Source organism: Bubalus kerabau, chromosome 1 (assembly GCF_029407905.1).
Source record: "Bubalus kerabau isolate K-KA32 ecotype Philippines breed swamp buffalo chromosome 1, PCC_UOA_SB_1v2, whole genome shotgun sequence".
Taxonomy (NCBI): Eukaryota; Metazoa; Chordata; class Mammalia; order Artiodactyla; family Bovidae; genus Bubalus; species Bubalus kerabau.
In genome coordinates, this window is record NC_073624.1 from 213,414,863 (window position 1) to 213,435,838 (window position 20,976).

At 38.2% G+C, this 20,976-nt stretch overlaps 1 protein-coding gene and 1 non-coding gene across 3 annotated transcripts; both read right to left on the reverse strand.

The window, feature by feature from the left end:
• Positions 1 to 2,548: 2,548 nt before the first annotated feature.
• Positions 2,549 to 2,655, reverse strand: LOC129642469 (U6 spliceosomal RNA). The gene has a single exon (XR_008709739.1). It is a non-coding gene; the product is annotated as a U6 spliceosomal RNA (small nuclear RNA).
• A 2,813-nt stretch (positions 2,656 to 5,468) lies between these two features.
• On the reverse strand, positions 5,469 to 20,673 carry ZCCHC10 (zinc finger CCHC-type containing 10). 2 transcript variants are annotated; one of them, XM_055553635.1, is made up of 4 exons: positions 20,519 to 20,672; positions 10,849 to 11,010; positions 7,966 to 8,007; positions 5,469 to 7,323 (listed from the first exon to the last, which is right to left on the reverse strand). In XM_055553635.1, exons 1-4 carry the CDS (start codon positions 20,557 to 20,559, stop codon positions 7,056 to 7,058), a joined length of 513 nt encoding a protein of 170 aa, XP_055409610.1. In that variant the 5' UTR covers positions 20,560 to 20,672; the 3' UTR covers positions 5,469 to 7,055. The 2 variants fall into 2 exon arrangements, with proteins under 2 accessions (XP_055409610.1, XP_055409616.1); XM_055553641.1 differs by lacking the exon at positions 7,966 to 8,007 and having other exon boundaries at positions 20,519 to 20,673.
• Between the last annotated feature and the right edge of the window lie 303 nt (positions 20,674 to 20,976).

Sequence of the window (20,976 nt, forward strand, 5' to 3'; positions counted from 1 at the left end):
TCAATTGCACCTTATAAAGTTCTAAAAAGAAAATATTGGCAGGAATTTCCTGGCAGTCCAGTGGTTAGGACTCGGCACTTTCACTGCCATAGTTGGGATTTAATCCCTGCTCAGGAATCTGCAAGCCATGTAGCCAAAAAAAAAGAAAAAGAAAAAAGAATGAAAGAATGAAAGAAAGCAACGAAAAAAGAAAATTGGAAAGTAAGGAAATAAAAAGTGTAAATTATAATCTTGGCACCCAAATATGATAACTATTAGCAATTTGGTCACTATCAAACTCTACAGACAAATTTTCAGACACCCAAGTGGTATCTGAAAATTTTAAAAAACTGTAGTATTCCATTGTGTTAAAAATTATTTTACCTTTCTCTAATTTCTAGGGTCAATTTATATTTGCCAAGGTAGTAGATGCTACTATTGTCATAATTATAATGAAATGAATACTTTTATTACTAATCATCCAAACAACAGATCTTGAAACCTTTCTGGGTTCACCTCTTTCACCACAAAATCAACGGATCACTGAGTTCTGTAATTTCTACCTTCTCAGTATCTCTCATATTTGTCACCTTTTTTCCACTCTCATCTTTAATGTGTTGCTGCTGCTGAGTCGCTTCAGTCGTGTTCAACTCTGTGCGACCCCATAGACGGCAGCCCACCAGGCTCCCCCGTCCCTGGGATTCTCCAGGCAAGAACACTGCAGTGGGTTGCCATTTCCTTCTCCAGTGCATGAAAATGAAAAGAGAAAGTGAAGTCGCTCAGTCGTGTCCGACTCCTAGCGACTCCATGGACGGCAGCCTACCAGGCTCCTCCGCCCTTGGGATTTTCCAGGCAAGAGTACTGGAGTGGTGTGCCATTGCCTTAAGTGAGTATAATTGTGTTAGGCTTGCACAAAAATTACACAACATACAATCTGCTGTAAGGAGATGTGTTCCCTCTGGCCTTGCAAAGAGTGATGGGGATGAGTCACTGTATCAAAACTCTGGGGACCAACGTCACCAAGATTGACCCTCATTTCTCTTCTGAAAAAACTGAAATAATATCTCATTCTTTTATCTTAATGCTAAAGATACTAAAACAATAAATCTAAATGTAAATTAAAGCAATAAGTCTAAAATATGAAAAAACAATTTTTTCTTGAACATTTATATGTTGTTACAAGCTGATCAATTAATTTAATAGCTGTTTTATATATCTGAATATTAATTACACATCTATATATATGTTTACTGGAGAAGGCAATGGCACCCCACTCCAGTACTCTTGCCTGGAGAATCCCATGGATGGAGGAGCTTGGAAGGCTGCAGTCCATGGGGTCGCTGAGGGTCGGACAGGACTGAGCGACTTCACTTTCACTTTTCACTTTCATGCATTGGAGAAGGAAATGGCAACCCACTCCAGTGTTCTTGCCTGGAGAATCCCAGGGACGGGGGAGCCTTTTGGGCTGCCGTCTATGGGGTCGCACAGAGTTGGACATGGCTTAAGTGACTCAGCAGCAACAGCATACATGTTTACATGGGTTCAACAACTCTTTCTCAGCCATATACAGCTCCCTTGGAAGGCTTTACCAAACTCTCCCTGTGGTTAAGACTCTAAGCTCTCTAGTGTCTTAAGCTTGTACTACTTAACACGTCTGTAAGTGTTTATTAATAGCCTATTAATCCTCAGAGGGCAAAGACAGATACTTAATACTGGCTGTTAAATTTTGCATAAATGAGTGTTTTTTCCTTCGTCCACATACTGATTCTCTTCAAGGCAGCTAACTAGCTAGGGGTGATTTTCTTTGTATAAATATCTAGTTATATTGGCTTACATGTTTAGTGACCCTATGGATTTGCCTAGTACATAAATAATCTCAGAATACCCTTAGAACTTATTAAGGAAGGGAATTGTTTTATCAAATGTACACCACAATTTTCATGTAAAAATATTACCCAATAGTTGCATGGTTTTTCATTCTTGATTTTGTCCAGAATTTTTGGGAGAGTAAGATCCAGTGCTAGGGATTTATCAATGTGGCTTCATAGCATTTATTATCTATAACCCAAGTTGCTTGTAGCGCATGGCAACTTGTATTGTGTCTTACTGAATTTTAAATTAACATAATACTCATAATCATAGAAGGTTGAACTCAAGTGTTTACTACTACTCACAAAATGTCACATTCAAGTAATGAAAAATAATCATAATCATAAACCCACTAAGACAGCACAAATAGGAGAGGAGTACACAGGGGTGTAGCTTCTTACATAAACTTACCATCACTCTTTCTGTTCTTGAGCCCTCCCTGACCTTGGCTGATGAGTGCATGGGGTCATCGAGTTTGGAGCCTTCGCAGAGTTCCATGGCGTAAATTGGCTTGCTTCCTACTGACTTTCCTTCACTGTAGGGTTATGATTGGGCCCTTAAAATGATTTGGTTATTTAAGTAGGCATCCACGATTCCATCCATTTTTCCAGCTTCCAAAAGAATTGCAGTTTCTCATGTTTCATCTCCTTTTCTCTTTGACTTATGGGTTTATACTTTGTGTCTGTTTCTTTTTTTTTTTTTTAATATGGAATGCTTCACGAATTTGCGTGTCATCCTTGCACAGGGGCCATGCTAATCTTCTCTGTATCGTTCCAATTTTAGTATATGTGCTGCCAAAGCGAGCACTGTGTCTGTTTCTTTTCTACCATTTTATTAGGTGTCAGGAGGAATGGTAATAAATATGGTTTCAATGAAAGCCTTTTTTCCTTTGTTCTTAGTGTTTTTGTGTGTTTCCCCAACGGATAGTGAACTCCAAGTAAATCACTGTTGAAGTGTTATTTATACATTGTAATATAGTACCTTCCAAATAGGAGTTATACTGATGTTTGTGGTTATTATTGATAACCTTGAATAGCATGTGCAAGTATCCTTGCTGCTGCTGCTAAGTCACTTCAGTCGTGTCCAACTCTGTGCGACCCCATAGATGGCAGCCCACCAGGCTCCCCCATCCCTGGGATTCTCCAGGCAAGAACACTGGAGTGGGTTGCCATTTCCTTCTCCGATGCATGAAAGTGAAAAGTGAAAGTGAAGTTGCTCAGGAGGATACAAAAGACTTTCCAAAGACATTAGCAATTTCCAGGTCCTCAACTTCCATCCATACTCTCTCCTAAAATGCATCTGAGAATGTCTGCAGCCCAGATGTCATCCTGGCTTTCTCTTCTCTCTTCCTCTTTCATAGTGCCTTTCTCTCTCTCACACACACACCACCACCACACCTACACCTACATCTTTTTATGGCATTAATTTTACCAAGATGTAAAAACCTGAAGGACAGCATACAAAAATACAATTTGAAATATTCCTTTGGGCCAACTTCTTTCAATTTGTTGTCATTGTTTAGTCACTAAGCCATGTCTGACTCTATGTGACCCCATGGACAGACACCATGTGACCCCTTTCAATTAAGGCACCATAGTCCAAGGTCTGAATATATATTTGGCTTATTATCAATTTAGATATACTGTAAAGGGGAAGGGAGGATGTAATGACCATCTCTTCCATTTGTTGCCAAAGACCTTTGCTGCATGGAGTACTGTGAAATTAAGGAAAGCTAGGCTGAGAAATGTTGAAGGTGATGACACCTAATTTCTTCCTACTAATGGCAGGTCTCCATGTCTTAACCACCTTAGAACACTATTATTCAAAATGCATAAAATACCTACAAAGACAGCACCAGATCATGGATTCTAAGCATCATTCTCCAATTAAAAATCAGGATAAAAATTGGAGAAGTGGTTGGTTCAAAGACAGGGCAAGGAGCTCACAAGATGAACCCAGAACATCTTGTGGTTTCAAAAAGTAAGGAAGTACTAATAAAAAGATGAAGATTTAAAAAAACAAAGCAGCCAACCTGAAGGAATGCTTCTAATAGTCAAAGGTGGAATAATTTGAGCCAAAAAACAACGCTTTTATTGAATTTTAACCCACAGAACAGAAGAAACATTGACGAGCCCACAGTACCATTGATTAAATGACTGGGAGAGAAGCAGCAGCGCTTCCTTATAGTATAATTCCAATTAGTGTAGAAGTAAAAACGAAAATGGAAAATTACCATTTGTCAAACATCACAGTAATACCTATTGTTATCTACATTAGAAGTAGTAGGTGACTGTGAGGACAATTTGCAGTCTCAAAGTATCTCCTCCAAGATATCTATCAATTAAAAAGGGAAAGACAGTCTTTGTAATGGAGAAATCTGATGAAACCACCTTAACCCAGTGATCAAGGTCATTATCACCAATAGTAAATTACTTTATTGATATTGGGAATTTTTCATTTCTGTGCTATTATTCTAAAAAGTGTAACGTCAGTTCAGCCATGAGAAAACATTTGACAAATCCAAATTGTGGGACATTAGACAAAATAACTGATCAATACTCTTCAAAAGTGACAAGGGCATGAAAGATAAGGAAAGACAAAGGAACTTAGAGACAGTAGTAGATTTAGAAGTAAATAAATGCATTTTCTGGGTAATATAATGGAACAGAAATAGAACATAACTGGGAAAACTGGTGAAATGTGAGTAAAGTTTTTAACTAACAGTATTTTATCAAATATTAATTTCTTGGTTCTGCTCATTGTACTGGAGAAGGCAATGGCACCCCACTCCAGTACTCTTGCCTGGAAAATCCCATGGACGGAGGAGCCTGGTAGGCTGCAGTCCATGGGGTCTCTAGGAGTTGGACACAACTGAGCGACTTCACTTTCACTTTTCATTTTCATACACTGGAGAAGGAAATGGCAACCCACTCCAGTGTTCTTGCCTGGAGAATCCCAGGGACGGGGGAGCCTGGTGGGCTGCTGTCTATGGGGTCACACAGAGTTGGACACGACTGAAGCGACTTAGCAGCAGCAGCAGCTCATTGTACTATGGTTATGTAAGATGCTAACATTAGGGGAAGCTAGGTGAGGTATACATGGAAATTGTAATTTTACAGATTTTCTGTAAACCTACGGTTAGTTCAAATTAGCAAGTTAAAAAAATAAATAAAATCATGACTATGAAGTACACTTTCTCTGTACTTTCTTTCATTTCCAGTGCTAACTTTTGGCGTAATGCCAAGACAAATTTACTATATTGTACAGTCATACTAACAATCGTTTGAGGAGTAAAAGCCTATGATCTGATTATGACTCCTTTTGATATGGTTCTGAGAAATAATAACATTTATTACACTTGCCAGGGATTCAACTTCCAGAGTTCCGCTTTAAGGCAGGATAGGGTAAATTCTTTGGAAGTTACCCTCCATTGTGCCATTGAGTCTGCTTTTTTGAGTAAACTGGGTGACTAGAGTAAGGATCTTGACCTCTGTACTTTTCCAGGTATACCTTTGAATAGTTGTAATAGTAAAAATAATTAGAATTTAAATGTTCTTACCATCTAAATGGATAAGAAATGGCATTAAGAAAAACAGCAGAGACATTAAAGAAGCTTAAGCTCATCAGCACGAACTGAGTTTTATTTGATTGCAAGTGATATAACCTATGTACACATTTCCCTTCCAAGTTTTTTCACTGCTAAAATTGCCCTTACAGAGATTACAAACATTGTAAACTGCATTTCATTAGTAGTTTATCAAATCTGCCTGTCAACTGACACATTCTGTATAGAGCCTTAAAAATGATATTTTGAGAGTATTTATAATCACTGAAAGCAGATGATTCTGTAAAACAGGTAATTATAGATCTTTAAACTGACAATATACATATATTTAAACATTTAAATAGAAGTTCATTTCCTTCAAAAGTAATTTTCTACTGCTTTTTCATAAAAATATAAAAAGACAACATCTGTAGTTTTAAAAACCTATATTTAACCTAAATCAAGATTTTTCTACAAACGATACCTCTTTCCAAAAAAGTTTAAAACACACCACAAAATAATGTGATGTTAAATCAAATAATTTCATCATGATAGAGTATTTTACTTTTAAGAAATACTTGGCAGTATTTCTTTTTAAATTTTCATGCTAGATTTCAACTGTGTATATGCTATATAAACACACTAGATTAATCCAAGTCACTCATATTTATGCAGCAGACTCATATATGATGAGTTACCATATAAATAGTCATACCACAATTGCAAAATGGTAAAAGGCAATCTTTATGAAAACTTCATTAAAAAATTTAGTAAAAGGCAGCCAACATCACTCTAATTTTCTGTAAAAATTACATCTCTTCCTCCTACCCCTTTGAATGGTATCTTTTATAGCATATTGACACACAAAAGTATTTATATCCCTTTTACATAAGCTAGCTTTTTAAATGACTGCTTTCTTTTCTGACACATTGAATTTATCCAAAGGCACCAAGACTAGACTCCTATGTAGTTTCAGAATTTTTGTTCTTTTTTAAGTTCCTCTAGAATAATTTTCCTCAGAAAAGGGTAACTCTAAGAACCAGAAGAAAATGAATGATAAAACACAGTAACCTGAAACTTGTACCATCCAAAAGGTATAAATGTATTAATAGGTTTCTTGAACTTTCCATTTAGGACAAGAAGTCAGAACAACTTTCTGAACATAAACACAAAAATAGAGCACATTTAGTAACAGTAGGAAAACTCCTAAGCTTCTAATGCATTAAATCTTACATAATAACATACAGCCAAAAGCATTAGAAATTCACTGCCAGATATTACGATCCTTTACTCTGAAAAATGTCTGATACACAGCACTAACATGGAACAGAGTATGGCATTTATTTCACGGGGAGGAAAGATAGGTTTCATCACAAAAACAGATTTACTAGATTTCAGCTTTGATTAATTTTAGAGATATATTTTAAAGATAAAAAAGAAAAACAAGATTCATCCCTCAAATAAAAAAAGTCTTTATATATATATATATGTATATAATCCATTATTAATACTTTTTATGCTCTTACAATGTAAAACATTTAGAAACTTCTGAGCTCTAGAAATATTGGCCAGTTAACCTATTTGGCCATAACACATTCTGAATTCCCTTCTGAGAATCACATTAATGTTTTCAGTCCATTAGTCCAATATGGATGGAGCAATTCTATTTCTTTTTCTTCTTCTTTGGTGGTTCATCATCAGAACTACTATCTGTGCTGGTGCTGCTACTACTGGAAGAGCTGGAATCTGAGTCTGAATCAGAGGATGAGGAGGAGCTTGTGGAGGAAGCGGAAGATGATGAACTGGAGGAGCTTTCATCAGAGTCACTGTCCTCTGAGGAAGATGAGGTAGACGTCTCTTCACTCTCTGATGAAGAATCACTGGCTGAACTGTCACTGCTACTGCTACTGGAACTGGTTACACTCTTAGACCTATTAGACAATTATATGCATGAGAAGCCGACATTTAACAGAATGTTTAAAAGCAATTTCACTTGAGTGTTATGCATATATATACATATACTGAAGCTTTGCCAGTATGATATCACTAGATTTGATGCTTTATGGATTGCCTAACTGTTAGTAATCCTAACGTGCCCACCCTTTCACTCCAACTAGAAGGTCCTTAAATCTCTTGGACAGAATTTGAGAAAAGTGAACATACTATATATGCTTCAGAGTGAATGTTAGAATACAGTTGCAGCTTAACAATTGGATTTATTTAAACTTCATGTACAGTGGTAAATGTTTCATAATCTTAACTACTTTAGACAAGATACAGCTGGCCAATAATTTCTTACCAATAATTTCTAATAAGATTTCCTAATCTAAGACATGAGAAATTACTATTTCCAGATATAAGGACCCTGGAAAGTTGGAGAAAAAGGAGAAACAAAGGAAGAAACCCAAGACAAGTAAACAGAGGAAGGTATCAGAAAACAGGACGATGTCTAATCATGAATCGCAAACGAGAGACTTCAGATCCAAGTCTTGTAACTATTATTTTAAAATCAACCACCCTATCCCTCCAACTATTATTATATATTACCCATGTAATATTAAAGCCACACATACCTTTTCTTCTTGGTCTTTCTTTCTACATTAGCTTCTCCAATGCTGATAAGCAACAGGGAAAGGGGGAGGAGCTCTTGTTAATAGAGTGATTATAAATAGCTCAGACAAACCCTTCTGATATCCCCAAAACTGTTTTACACTGGAGAAACACTTTGTCTTTTGTAACATATACTGAGAGTCCAGTGTTTCTTATTATAACCAGGAGAAAAGTTTCCTACTGCAGGTGTATGTGGTACCTGCATGAGCTACTCGGGTGGCTCAGTGGTAAAGAATCTGCATGCCCATGCAGGAGACACAGGGATGTGGGTTCAATCCCTGGGTTGGGAAGATCCCCTAGAGGAAGAAATAGCAACCCACTCTAGTATTCTTGCTTGAAAAATCCCATGAACAGAGGAGTCTGGTGGGCTACTGGCCATAGGGTCGCCAAGAATCAGACACAACTGAGCACATGTGTGGTACATGCAGTTAAATTAACTAGCTCTTAAGACAGATGCTATCAACTGTATTTTAGAAGTCAGGTGAGTTAATAGTTAAGATGAGCAAACACACTAATTTGCTGCTTTTTTAATTGTGAACTTAGGTTGACAGCTAAATCAACTACTTAGTGAACAACAGAACAAAGCAAATAATAGCAGAACAATTGTAATTTATAATTTGGTTTTCTAGAATGGTATTATAAGTGGTCATTTTATATAAAAAGAAAAGCAACCGTTAATTAAAAAAATTTTTCTTAAATGATTTATTTTGGTGTACACTTAAAACTAACACAACGCTGTAAATCAACAATTGTTGTTCTTTGCCACTAAGTCCTGTCTGACTCTTTTGCAACCCCATGGACTGTAGCCCACCAGGCTCCTCTGTCCATGGGATTTCCCAGGCAAGAATACTGGAGTGGATTGCCATTTCCTTCTGCAGAGGATCTTCCCAACCCAGGGATCGAACTCAAGTCTCCTACATTGGCAGGCAGATTCTTTACCACTGTGAGCTACCAGGGAAGCCCAAATGAACTATACTCCAATAAAAATTAAAAAGCCTAATTTCTTGAGACTTCCCTGGCGGTCTAGTAGTTAAGACTCTGTGCTTCCACTGCAGGGGTTCTATTTTTTGCAAGATCCCACACGCCACTAGGCACAGGCAAAAAAAATTTAAAAACAAACAAAAAAACCTCCCAAACCATTTATTTTTCTGCATGTCCTCCAAATGTTCAGTTTTAAAACCAGAGACTTAATACTTTAAGATTATGCTCCCTCATTATTTATGAAGAAAAAAGTCTGGTGATTTTAAATATACAAATGGCTTGCTGCTATATAGCTGCCAAACAACATGCCTACTAAATCAGGCTTTCAAATTACAGAATTACTTCTATTACTCTACATTGTCCTATAAATTTAACATTTTTATATTCTGAACTTCTCTGCATATCCTAGATAATGCTTCTACCCTTATTTCCTAGATCTTCAAATATAAATATGTATTTACATAAAGTTGTTTTATTACTGAAGAATTGTCATTTTTGCAATTAAAATAAATGGTAGAAGTACATTTGTTGAGTCACACCACAAGAATTCAAGATCATTAAAATTCACACACTTCCATAATTTTATCACTGAACCAAAATAATTAGCAGTCTACGTAACAGAGCCAAAACTAAAATTCATGTAGTTGTATGTATTTTTTAAGATCAAGATACTTGCGTAATACAACTAGAAAAACAAAAGTCAAAAGTAGACGTTGAAATGAAATTATTCATAACTCTTTTCATTTTTTGCTTACATTCCTAATTAATGAATTTAAAAAAATTATGTTTTTCTCCTCATCTTTCTTCTATCCTAAGTTTCAATATTTGCAGAGGGTATAAACTCTGGCATATTATATATAAAATATTGACATTTTAAAAAGAAAATTGTTACATCATTTTGATAATTGTAAATATCACAAAATTTGATACCTATCATAATTAGTTTTAAAAAATATGAACAAGTTTATCTTTAATAATTGGTACTTTTACATTATCCCTTTTCCTCTTTGAACCTGTGTTTTTATTTTCCTTTCCCCACAGAGTGTATCCTAATATATATTTATGCCTGAAAATTTTAGTGACCACTTATATTTCTCTGCAATAAAAATACAGACATAACATAACTTGAAATTGTTATCTTTTAATTATACGTGATCATAAAGTTTTAAAAGTGCTTAAAAACTCTGAGTTGAATTACCATAATCACTACTACTATGCAAATTGATTAAAACAATGTAAAATATATTATAAATTTTAGTAACTATTATGGAATGGCTACCCACTCCAGTATTCTTGCTTGGAGAATTACATGGACAGAGGAGCCTGGCAGGCTACAGTTGACGGGATCACAAAGAGTTGGACATGACTGAGCAACTAACACACACACATACATAAAATATTCTACTGGAACTATATCTTTTAAAGACATCAATTTTTTTTTTTCTAGTTTTTGTATCCATCAATCTTACTGCTTGACTATGACAGAATTCAGTATCAAGTTAATTCCTATATTTAATTTTTACAGATTTAACCCTGAGAAAGTTTGTTAACCTGAACAGGTAGACGGTATGGCAATGTCACTTAGTTCTTTGAATTCTTCCCATGCTAAATAAATTCCACAAGTCATATAATGATGTATTATTAAAATACACCTTTTGAAATAAGTTTTTAAAAATAATTTTATTTATTTTGGTTGTGCTGGGTCTTGTAAAGAGCTTAGCATGGTGCCTTGCACCAGTAATACTCATTAAACTTTAGCTAGTATTTTTAATCTAAATCTGGATAACCATCATAAGATATTTAGTCCCTTAATAAATTTTATAAATAAAAATAAATATTCCTTTGGACACCACATGTAACCTTACCTTTGTTGTAATAATAATCTGTTTTCTTTTTCTTTTAAAGCTTTCTTTAGTTCTGCTGTTCTTGAAGGCCTATGTAGGTACTTTCTTTTTCCTGTGCATTCATAAGTCCAATGTCCAAATTCCAAGCATTTCTGACATCTTACATGTTGCTTATTTGCTTCACTACAGGATAAAAAATAAGAATACAGGCCTTAAATTTTTGACTTGACATTTTCTGCTGTGAGAAACATAAACAATATAAGCATTTGTTAGATTTAATCACTAGGCAATATAGTAAGTGGTTAAGGGCTGGAAGAAGCACAAGCTGGAAACAAGATTGCCGGGAGAAATATCAATAACCTCAGATATGCAGATGACACCACCCTTACGGCAGAAAGTGAAGAGGAACTAAAGAGCCTCTTGATGAAAGTGAAAGAGGAGAGTGAAAAAGTTGGCTTAAAGCTCACTAAGATCCTGGCATTTGGTCCCATCACTTCATGGGAAATAGATGGGCAAACAGTGGAAACAGTGTCAGACTTTATTTTTGGGGGCTCCAAAATCACTGCAGATGGTGACTGCAGCCATGAAATTAAAAGACACTTACTCCTTGGAAGGAAAGTTATGACCAACCTAGATAGTATATTGAAAAGCAGAGACATTATTTTGCCAACAAAGGTCCGTCTAGTCAAGGCTATGGTTTTTCCGGTGGTCATGTATGGATGTGAGAGTTGGACTGTGAAGAAGGCTGAGTGCCGAAGAATTGATGCTTTTGAACTGTGGTGTTGGAGAAGACTCTTGAGAGTCCCTTGGACTGCAAGGAGATCCAACCAGTCCATCCTAAAGGAGATCAGTCCTGGGTGTTCTTTGGAAGGAATGATGCTAAAGCTGAAACTCCAGTACTTTGGTCACCTCACGTGAAGAGTTGACTCATTGGAAAAGACTGATGCTGGGAGGGATTTAGGGCAGGAGGAGAAGGGGACAACAGAGGATGAGATGGTTGGATGGCATCACCGACTCGATGGATGTTGAGTTTGAGTGGACTCCGGGAGTTGGTGATGGACAGGGAGGCCTGGTGTGCTGCAGTTCATGGGGTTGCAAAGAGTCGGACACGACTGAGCGACTGACCTGAACTGAAGAGCTTGGACCTTAGAGTTAGACAGAACTGAGTTCAAATCTTGTTTCCTCAATTCCATTCCAGTAAGGGCAGACTAGGTAATTCAGACCAACTCTTCAGCTTAGAATTAGAAAAGATAGCCAAAACATTTTAAACAACCTGCTCAAGGATCAGAGAACTAACAAAGAGATTAAAGAATCACCAACCAAGACATGGAAGAGGAGGGAAACCCAGAGTGGTCAGCTCTACATTTAACTCAACTCTTGTCCTGGGGCCTTTTCCCAACTCGGGAGAGTAAACAAGCATCATTTATAACAAGCAAAGGAGACAAATTATGCACTCAGAGTTAGGACTCTGAAGAGCTTTACCCTAGGAATAAAGCAATAGTGTATGAAGTGCTGCCCAGCTTCTAGTCACCTAGGAGACTAAGAAAAATCTCAGTCCCTGAGATTGAATTAAGATTGACAAGTGGAGAAAAACAGATAAAAGAATTGGAAAGGAAGAAATAAAACTGTCATTCCTTACTGATGATGTATCATTGTGCATTGCAAATCCAGAAGACTCTATAGATAAATTTTTATTTTACTCTTTGGCCACGCTGTGTGGCATGTGGGATCTTAGTTCCCCAACCTAGGATTGAAACCTGTGCCCCTTGCATTGGGAGTGTGGAGTCCTAACCACTGACTGCCATGGAAGTCCACAAATATTTTTTTAATAATTAGAATTCATAAGTGAGTTTCAGTTCAGTTCAGTCACTCAGCCATGTCTGACTCTTTGCAACCCCATGGACTGCAGCATGCCAGGCTTCCCTGTCCATCACTAACTCCCAGAGCCTATTCAAACTCATGTCCATTGAGTCGGTGATGCCATCCAACCATCTCATCCTCTGTCCTCCCCTTCTCCTCCTGCCTTCAATCTTTCCCACTATCAGGGTCTTTTCCAATGAGTCAGCTTTTCCAATCAGGTGGCTAAAGTATTGGGGTTTCAGCTTCAACATCAGTCCTTCCAATGAGTATTCAGGATTGATTTCCTTTAGGATTGACTGGTTGGATCTCCTTGCAGTCCAAGGGACTCTCAAGAGTCTTCTCCAACACCACAGTTCAAAAGCATCAATTCTTCGGCACTCAGCTTTCTTTATAGTCCAACTCTCACATCCATACATGACTACTAGCTTTGACTAGATGGACCTTTGTTGGTAAAGTAATGTCTCTGCTTTTTAATATGCTGTCTAGGTTGGTCATAGCTTTTCTTCCAAGGAGCAAGTGTTTTTTAATTTCATGGCTGCAGTCACCATCTGCAGTCATTTTGGAACCCCCCAAAATAAAGTCTCTTACTGTTTCCATTGTTTCCCCATCTATTTGCCATGAAGTGATGGGACTGGATGCCATAATCTTAGTTTTCCGAATGTTGAGTTTTAAGCCAACTTTTTCATAAGTGAGTTTAGAAAGGTTTTATATTAGGATCAGTAAACTTCTCTTTGAAGAAATGACTGTTTAGGTCTTCGTCCCACTTTTTGATTGGGTTGTTTGTTTTTCTGGTATTGAGCTACATGAACTGTATATTTTGGAGATTAATCTTTTGTCAGTTGTTTCATTTGAAATTACCTGCCATTCTAAGGGTTGTCTTTTCATCTCGTTTATAGCTTTCTTTCCTGTGCAAAAGCTTTTAAGTTTAATTAGGTCCCACTTGTTTATTTCTGTTTTTATTTCCATTACTCTAGGAGGTGGGTCAAAGAGGATATTGCTGTGATTTACATCAGAGTGTTTTGCCTATGCTTTCCTCTAAGAGTGTTATAGTTTCCGGCCTTTAATCCATTTTGAGTTTATTTTTGTGTTTGGTGTTAGGAAATGTTCTAATTTCATTCTTTTACATGTAGCTGTCCAGTTTTCCCAGCACCACTTCTTGAAGAGATTGTTTTTTCTCCACTGTATATTCTTGCCTCCTTTGTCAAACAGAAGGTGTCCATAGGTGCACAGGTTTATCTCTGGGCTTTCTATCTTGTTCCACTGAAATATAGTTCAGTTTTTGTGCCAGTACTGTCTTTATTACTGTAGCTTGGGATGTTCTTTTTATAACTATTTATTAAGGACTATTTATGTTGTCTGAACTTTTTTGTAGATCGTGTTATAGGTCATAATAAAATTTTTTAAAAATCTTGGCTCTTTCACTACATAGTTTTAGGCTCTTTAGAAAGCTGATTTTTGAACTTCAGTTTCTTATTCTAAAAAATGGGACAATATCTACTTCACTAGATTATTGTGAGAATTAGATAAGACCATAGCCATGTTTTATACTTACTGTATGTCAGGAATTTAGCTAAATACTACTTATGCATAAATACATCTAATCCCCATGACACCTCAATGAGTTTGAGAACAATATCCTCATTCTACAAACTGGGATGTTTGTATAGCAAGCAACAAGGAATCTGGCATACAGTAATACACAAATGGGAGCTGTGACTATCAGCCTACACATTAGGCTAATCAACTATGTGGACTGATGATACTTTGCAATTCCTCAAACATGGGTGCATGATGAGATGCTGGACTTTTAATTTCGACATACAGCAGTCACCTTTTTATCCCTGGAGAACACATAATTGGTGTTCAGTAAGTATTTGTAAAATGAATGACTGTTAAAGTAGGCAAGGGTTTAAGAGAACATATATTGTTTATAGTATGCTTTTCATTAATTAATTGCCACATTGTGGGCCAGCTTCTGTAATTTTGGCAATAATTTATTCTGGACTTCCCTGGTGGTCCAGTGGTTAAGAATCTGCCTACCAATGCAGGGGACACACAGTTTGATCCCTGGTCAGGGAAGATCCACATGTCTTGGGACAACTAAGCCCTGGAGCCGCAACTACTGAGCCCACACCCCACAACTAGTGAAGCCCAAGTGCCGTAGAGCCCGTGCTCTGCAACAAGAGAAACCACCACAATAGGAAGCCCACGTACAACTGGAGAGCAGTCCCTGCTCAATGCAACAAGAGAAAGTCCACATGCAGCAAAGGAGACCCAGTGAAGCCAAAAATAAATAAATAAATACATTTTAAAAACTTATTTTTAGCACTTGTCCAAAAATAAGCCAATCCTAATGTGAAAAATTAATGTTTCAAGAAAGGAACTAAGACCCAGCAGTAGTATTAAAAGATAATAAAGAAGAGTCAGCTTTTTGCCTAGTAATAGTTCATAAATTTCCGTAAACAACTGTCAATACCATGACCATAACTTCAGAGTTTATCTCAATATGTAATAGTACAGCAAATTGTTGAGGCTTTCTATAATAAAAGACTTTATGGACTTAGTATTAAGTTGCCCACTTTTCAGGTAAAAAGAATCACTAACATTTAATATATACAGGTGGTGCCAGTGGTAAAGTATCCACCTGCCAACGCAGGAGACATAAGACACACAGGTTTGATCCTTGGGTTGGAAAGATCCCCTGGAGTAGGGCATGGAAACCCACTCCAGTATTCTTGCCTGGAGAATCTCATGGACAGAGGAGCCTGACAGCCTTCAGTCCTTATGGTGGCAAAGAGTTGGATATGACTGAAGCGACTTAGCACACACATTGTAATGTAGGGCTTCCCAGGTGGCTCAGTGTAAGGAATCCACCTGCCAAGCAAGAGACACGGGTTCAACTCCTGTGTCGGGAAGACCCCCTGGAGAAGGAAATGGTAACCCACTCCAGTATTTCTTGCCTGGGAAATCCCATGGACAGAGCAGCCTTGTAGGCTACAGTCTATGGGGGTCACAAAGGAGCGGGACATAACTTAGCGACTAAACAACAACTATTGTAATATGCATCCCAGAAATGATAAAATCAAAAACAGTAAAGGATAATAAGTAAAAAATGTAAAATCATGACTCTAATACAAATATATAATGAACATATGTCAAAGATTTTATTTAATCATTAATTAATAAGGGAACCAGTAAGATGTTGGAACTGGTTTAGAACAGTATCCAAACAACACACATATATGGGCAGTCAGGAATGCAGGAAACAAATTTACTGATAGTTAAAAACTGGTCAACAGCCACAGGGCAAGAATCAGTTGTACTGCTTTGCATGGGTAAGAATCGTCTCTTCGATTTTTCTACAATTTACAGAGTTTTAAAACAGGTCAAAGACAATGAGGCATAGGTCCTGATAGGGTCACATAGCCAGGACAGGGGATTAGACGAGTCAGCCAGTAATCTCTCTCTTTTTTTTTAAATCCATTTCAAAGTCTTTCACGATATTTCCTAATAATGAAATTATGGAGGGGGATGGAAGCCTTTCAGAATCAAGGAAATAAAGTCTTCTTCTCCAACTTACAGTCTGTTTTCCCAATATTGTAAGAAATTTATAGCCTGGGATGTCAGCTATTAAAAATATTATTGGCCAGCACTGTGGAGTTTGTTTTTTGTTGTTTTAAACAGAACTTTCACTAATATCTGAAGCCCACCTATGATGTTCTCTCTGATGGTTCAGTGGTTAAAACTCCAAGCTTCCACGACAGAGGGCACAGACTCGATCTCTGGTCAGGGAATTAATATCCCACATGCCATGAGGCACAGCTAAAAATAAGTAAATAGATAAACATTTACTAACTAATCATTCTTAAAAATACTTATATCTTCTATATAGAATGCTGAGACAGACCTATAATTTCAAAATAAACAAGACCAGCAAGCATTTCTTTTTGAATGAATACCCTATTTAATAACATTCCTTTTCTATAGCCTAAGCTAAGGTTTAAGGAAGTGTTTTTAACAGTACAGCCTTTTTATGTGAAACAACCTTCTTTGATACCTGAACTATTAAGACATGTCTGCCAGATTGGCAAAACTTTAAGTCTATGGTTGGCCAAGGTGGAGAATTGGCACTCTGAATATAGTAAAATATACATTTTTAAATGCTGGTATGTAAGTTGCAGAAACTTTCTGAAGGGCTATGTGGTAATATGCAACAAAAATCTTAAAAATGTACATATCAAATAAAAAATATAATATCAATAATGGTTATGTATCTAGAGGATCCCTAAGAGTTCCATTTATTATTAAACTAATAAATGAGTTTAATAAAGTCATAGGATATAAGGTCAGTAAACAAAAGTCAATATACTAGCAATGAACAATTGGAAATTGAAGTAAAACAATACTACTACAATACTTAATTTTACCCTTGTTAAATTTCTTCTCATTAAACTCAACATTGGAGAAGGCAATGGCACCCCACTCCAGTACTCTTGCCTGGAAAATCCCATGGATGGAGGAGCCTGGTGGGCTACACAGTCCATGGGGTCGCTAAGAGTCGGACACGACTGAGCGACTTCACTTTCATTTTTCACTCTCATGCATTGGAGAAGGAAATGGCAACCCACTCCAGTGTTCTTGCCTGGAGAATCCCAGGGATGGGGGAGCCTGGTGGGCTGCCGTCTATGGGGTCGCACAGAGTCGGACACGACTGAAGTGACTTAGCAGCAGTAGCAGCAGACTCAACATAGAGTTCATCTGTCAAGACCTTTCTGGATTGGGATCTCGTTATCCATTGTATTAGTCACTCCTCTTAGCTTTGTGTTAACTGCAGGTTTGATAAACATGCATGTGTGTCCTCATCCAAGTCATTTATAAAAATTGTTGACAAGATCAAACTGAGTACCACACTGAGGCCACCATGTATATTTACTTAAACCCATTAAACAATACTCTCAGTTCATGATGTTCAACTGATGTACCTAATAGTTCTGCTTTGTTCACAAGGATACTGTGAGAGACTTTCCAAGACGCCTTATTGAAATCCTAAAAAAGGCAATAAGGGTATCAATCTGTATGATTTGATACCTGATGAACTTGGCTTTTACTTCTGAACAGATTTAATATATCCAGCCAGAATTTTGCCTGGAATGGATATCAAGCTCACAAGTCTAGTTTGTGGAATCTATGCTTCTCACTTTGAAAATCAAAACAACATTTGCCTACTTCTAGTCCTTTAGCATCACTCCTGTTGGCCAGAGGTCCTCAGATTACCAGCAGCACTACAGCCATTTCACTTGGAAATTTTCTGTTATGTTGGGGACCAAATCACCTGGGCCAAGTGCCTTAAACACATTCAGAGTGGCTTAGGGCTCTAATACCCACTCCTCAAGTATCCTGGGCATCAGTTCTACTCTTGTCATTCTGCATACAATTGTGTTTGAGTTAAATCTGATTCAGAGTTAAGTCCCTGAAAGATCTGCTGAATGGGAAGTTCAAATTTTCCCCCTTTCCTCCTTTGGTCCAAAAACTTTTAAAAAACATCAATAATACTTTCTCACTTCTCATAACTTGCAGCTTAAAAATTGTTCTTATGGAAGTGCTATCTGCTCTTTACAAACAAATCTTTTTGATGAATATAAAATAAAAAGCAAAAGCTCCTCTTTTACTTTCTCTCCCAAAATATTCCCCAACTTTTCCTGCACTTTCCTTGCCCCTAATGGCCCTCGGTTTCCAACTCCCTGGGAGTTGTCCTGACAGCCTTTAAACCATGACAGGTTTTGTTATACACCATGTTTTCTTCCCGGTAAGACCAGAAGCTCCTAAAGCTTTGTTTTTTACTTCTATGTAGCTCATGTACCCAATACAAGCATACTGAAGAAATGGAACATTTGTTTAACTCTGTGATACTCTAAAACTTATGCTAAAAGCATTACAAGTTTTACTTCCAAAAGTGGACATTGTTTGATTTAGTCAATCTAGCATCATCACCTCCTCTGACCTATCCACCCATTGTTTATAAAGACCCATTCAATTATGCTGGAAAGAGAAAGTGAAAGTGAAAGTTTCTTAGTGGTGTCCCACTCCTTGGGACCCCATGGACTATACAGTCCATGGAATTCTCCAGGCCAGAATACTGGAGTGGGTAGCCTTTCCCTTCTCCAGGGGATCTTCTGAACCCAGGAATCGAACTGGGGTCTCCTGCGTTGCAGGCGGATTCTTTACCAGCTGAGCCACAAAGGAAAGAGAATGAGATCCAAATTAATCAGAACTTCATATTCCCATAGACATGGTTTAGGGTAGGGCATGTAATCCAATCTAGACAATGAGATGCTATCAACTTGAAGCTGAGAGGATATAAAGGACTCTAGATACTGCAGCCATTTTAGGACCAAAGGAGTGATCTATCCAAGTATGGAACCAACATCCAAAAGAGCAAACCTGAGAGACATTAGACCCTGGTAACACCATTTAAGTGGACATCTATTTAAGTAGAACTGTTACTCCATTCTAGATCTCAGAACCATCTTGGAAAAGCCTTCTTCCTCCACCAAGCATACTACTACTTCACTCTGATTCCAAGTCTTTATCTTTATGATCAAGGAACTCTTTTCATCCAGCATGAGAGGCAGAGTCTGATCAAAGAGAGAAGAAAAGGATGAGGACTTTTAGAATAAAAAACTATAAATACAAAAAGGGATATAAATATACACACTGGAGCAGACTGAGTGATGTGTTATAAACAGGCAAACAGTGATGGCATGAAAAGCTGAGAGTGAATAAGCAGTAAATGTCTGGGTGTGCAGATTGGTAGAAGAAAAAAAAAAAGGCTGTACAAGAAAGGGGCATATGACACGAACTCCTGCATTATCTGTTCACAGCAAACCTCTTGTGCCCTTCTCTAGCTCATTAGCCGCCACAGTGGACATCTTTCAGTTCTTAGAAACTAAGTTCTCGCCTGTCTCAAATTAATTATGCTGTTCTGGATGCTCTTTCCCCCAATCCTCTCACGACTGACTCCTTTCTCACACTTACCATCTCTGTTCAAACCCCACCTCTTCAGAGATGCCTTTCCAGTCCAACCAACCTAACCTGGACGGTTCTCTTTTCCCACCATCTCATTTCCTTCAAAGCTCTTACTATCCAACTGCATTTACTTAAAATGTTTAGTTTATCGACTCTTTCCACCAACAGAATGTAAGCTTCCTGAAAGCAGATATTCTGTCTTGAACACTTTCTTACACCCAAATAGAGCGATAGATAATGCATACATTAGTATCTATTAGAGAATGAATGGCAGAATGTAAGAAGATAACTTGGGAGAAAAGTCAGGCTGTTCCTAGGTAAGGCGATTACAATGGGGCAGGAAAAGCCAGCTGGCCTGGAGGTTGAACAGGAAGCTGAAGGTTTACGTCGGCGAGAGTAAGGGGTGTTGGATGCGGGCTACAAGCTTCGCCTGGTCACTCGTGGGGTGCGCCCACCGCTGCCCACCGGCTGGGTTGGGCAAACCGGCATAAATCACTTAGTAACCAATTCCTGGACGTCCCCTTCGCGGGAACCAAACGCGAGACTCTCTTCAGTCACCCCTAGGTCCCGCCCAGTGGCCTTACGCAGCCGTCTTCCACGAAATCGCTAGTGCACAGACATCAAACTTCTCGCCCCGGCCCGAGCCCCTTGTGGGCAGGCGACGTGTAAGAAAAACGGCCAGCCTCCGCCAGGCCAAGCTGAGGATCCGACACCGAACCCGCTTCCCGGCATCGCTCAATAGCCCGCTGACGCGCTTCTCTCCGCCCCCAGCCCGCCCCGCCGCCCAACTCCGGTCCTAACTTACGCTTGTCTCCGGGCTATGAGACGATGCATGGGAGTCGCCATCTTAGCGCGGCTGGCGACCGCCGCGCTGGGTTTTGGGAAACTCCTAGAAGTGGGCGGGGACTTCGACCCTGAAGGGCGTAGGCGTGGGCGGAGCCAGTAGTCCTGGCTTGGGGCAATAGTGGGTTGGGGCCTGGTGTGTTGTGTTTCCTGCATAGTCTATAGTTTGAGGGAGAGGAACCCATAATCCGAACAAGAGTTTTGAAGGACGAGTCCACGTATATTGCTTGGAGAAGCAGGGAAGAACATTGTCGAATGAGGGATCTATCTATCCATCTTTATATACAAATCCATTTTTATATACATGAACGAATAAAGTTAATTGCTTAGTCGTATCAGACTCTTTTGGGACCTTATGAATTGTAGCCCACCAAGCTCCTCTGTTCATGAAATTCTCCAGGCAAGAATACTGGACTGGGT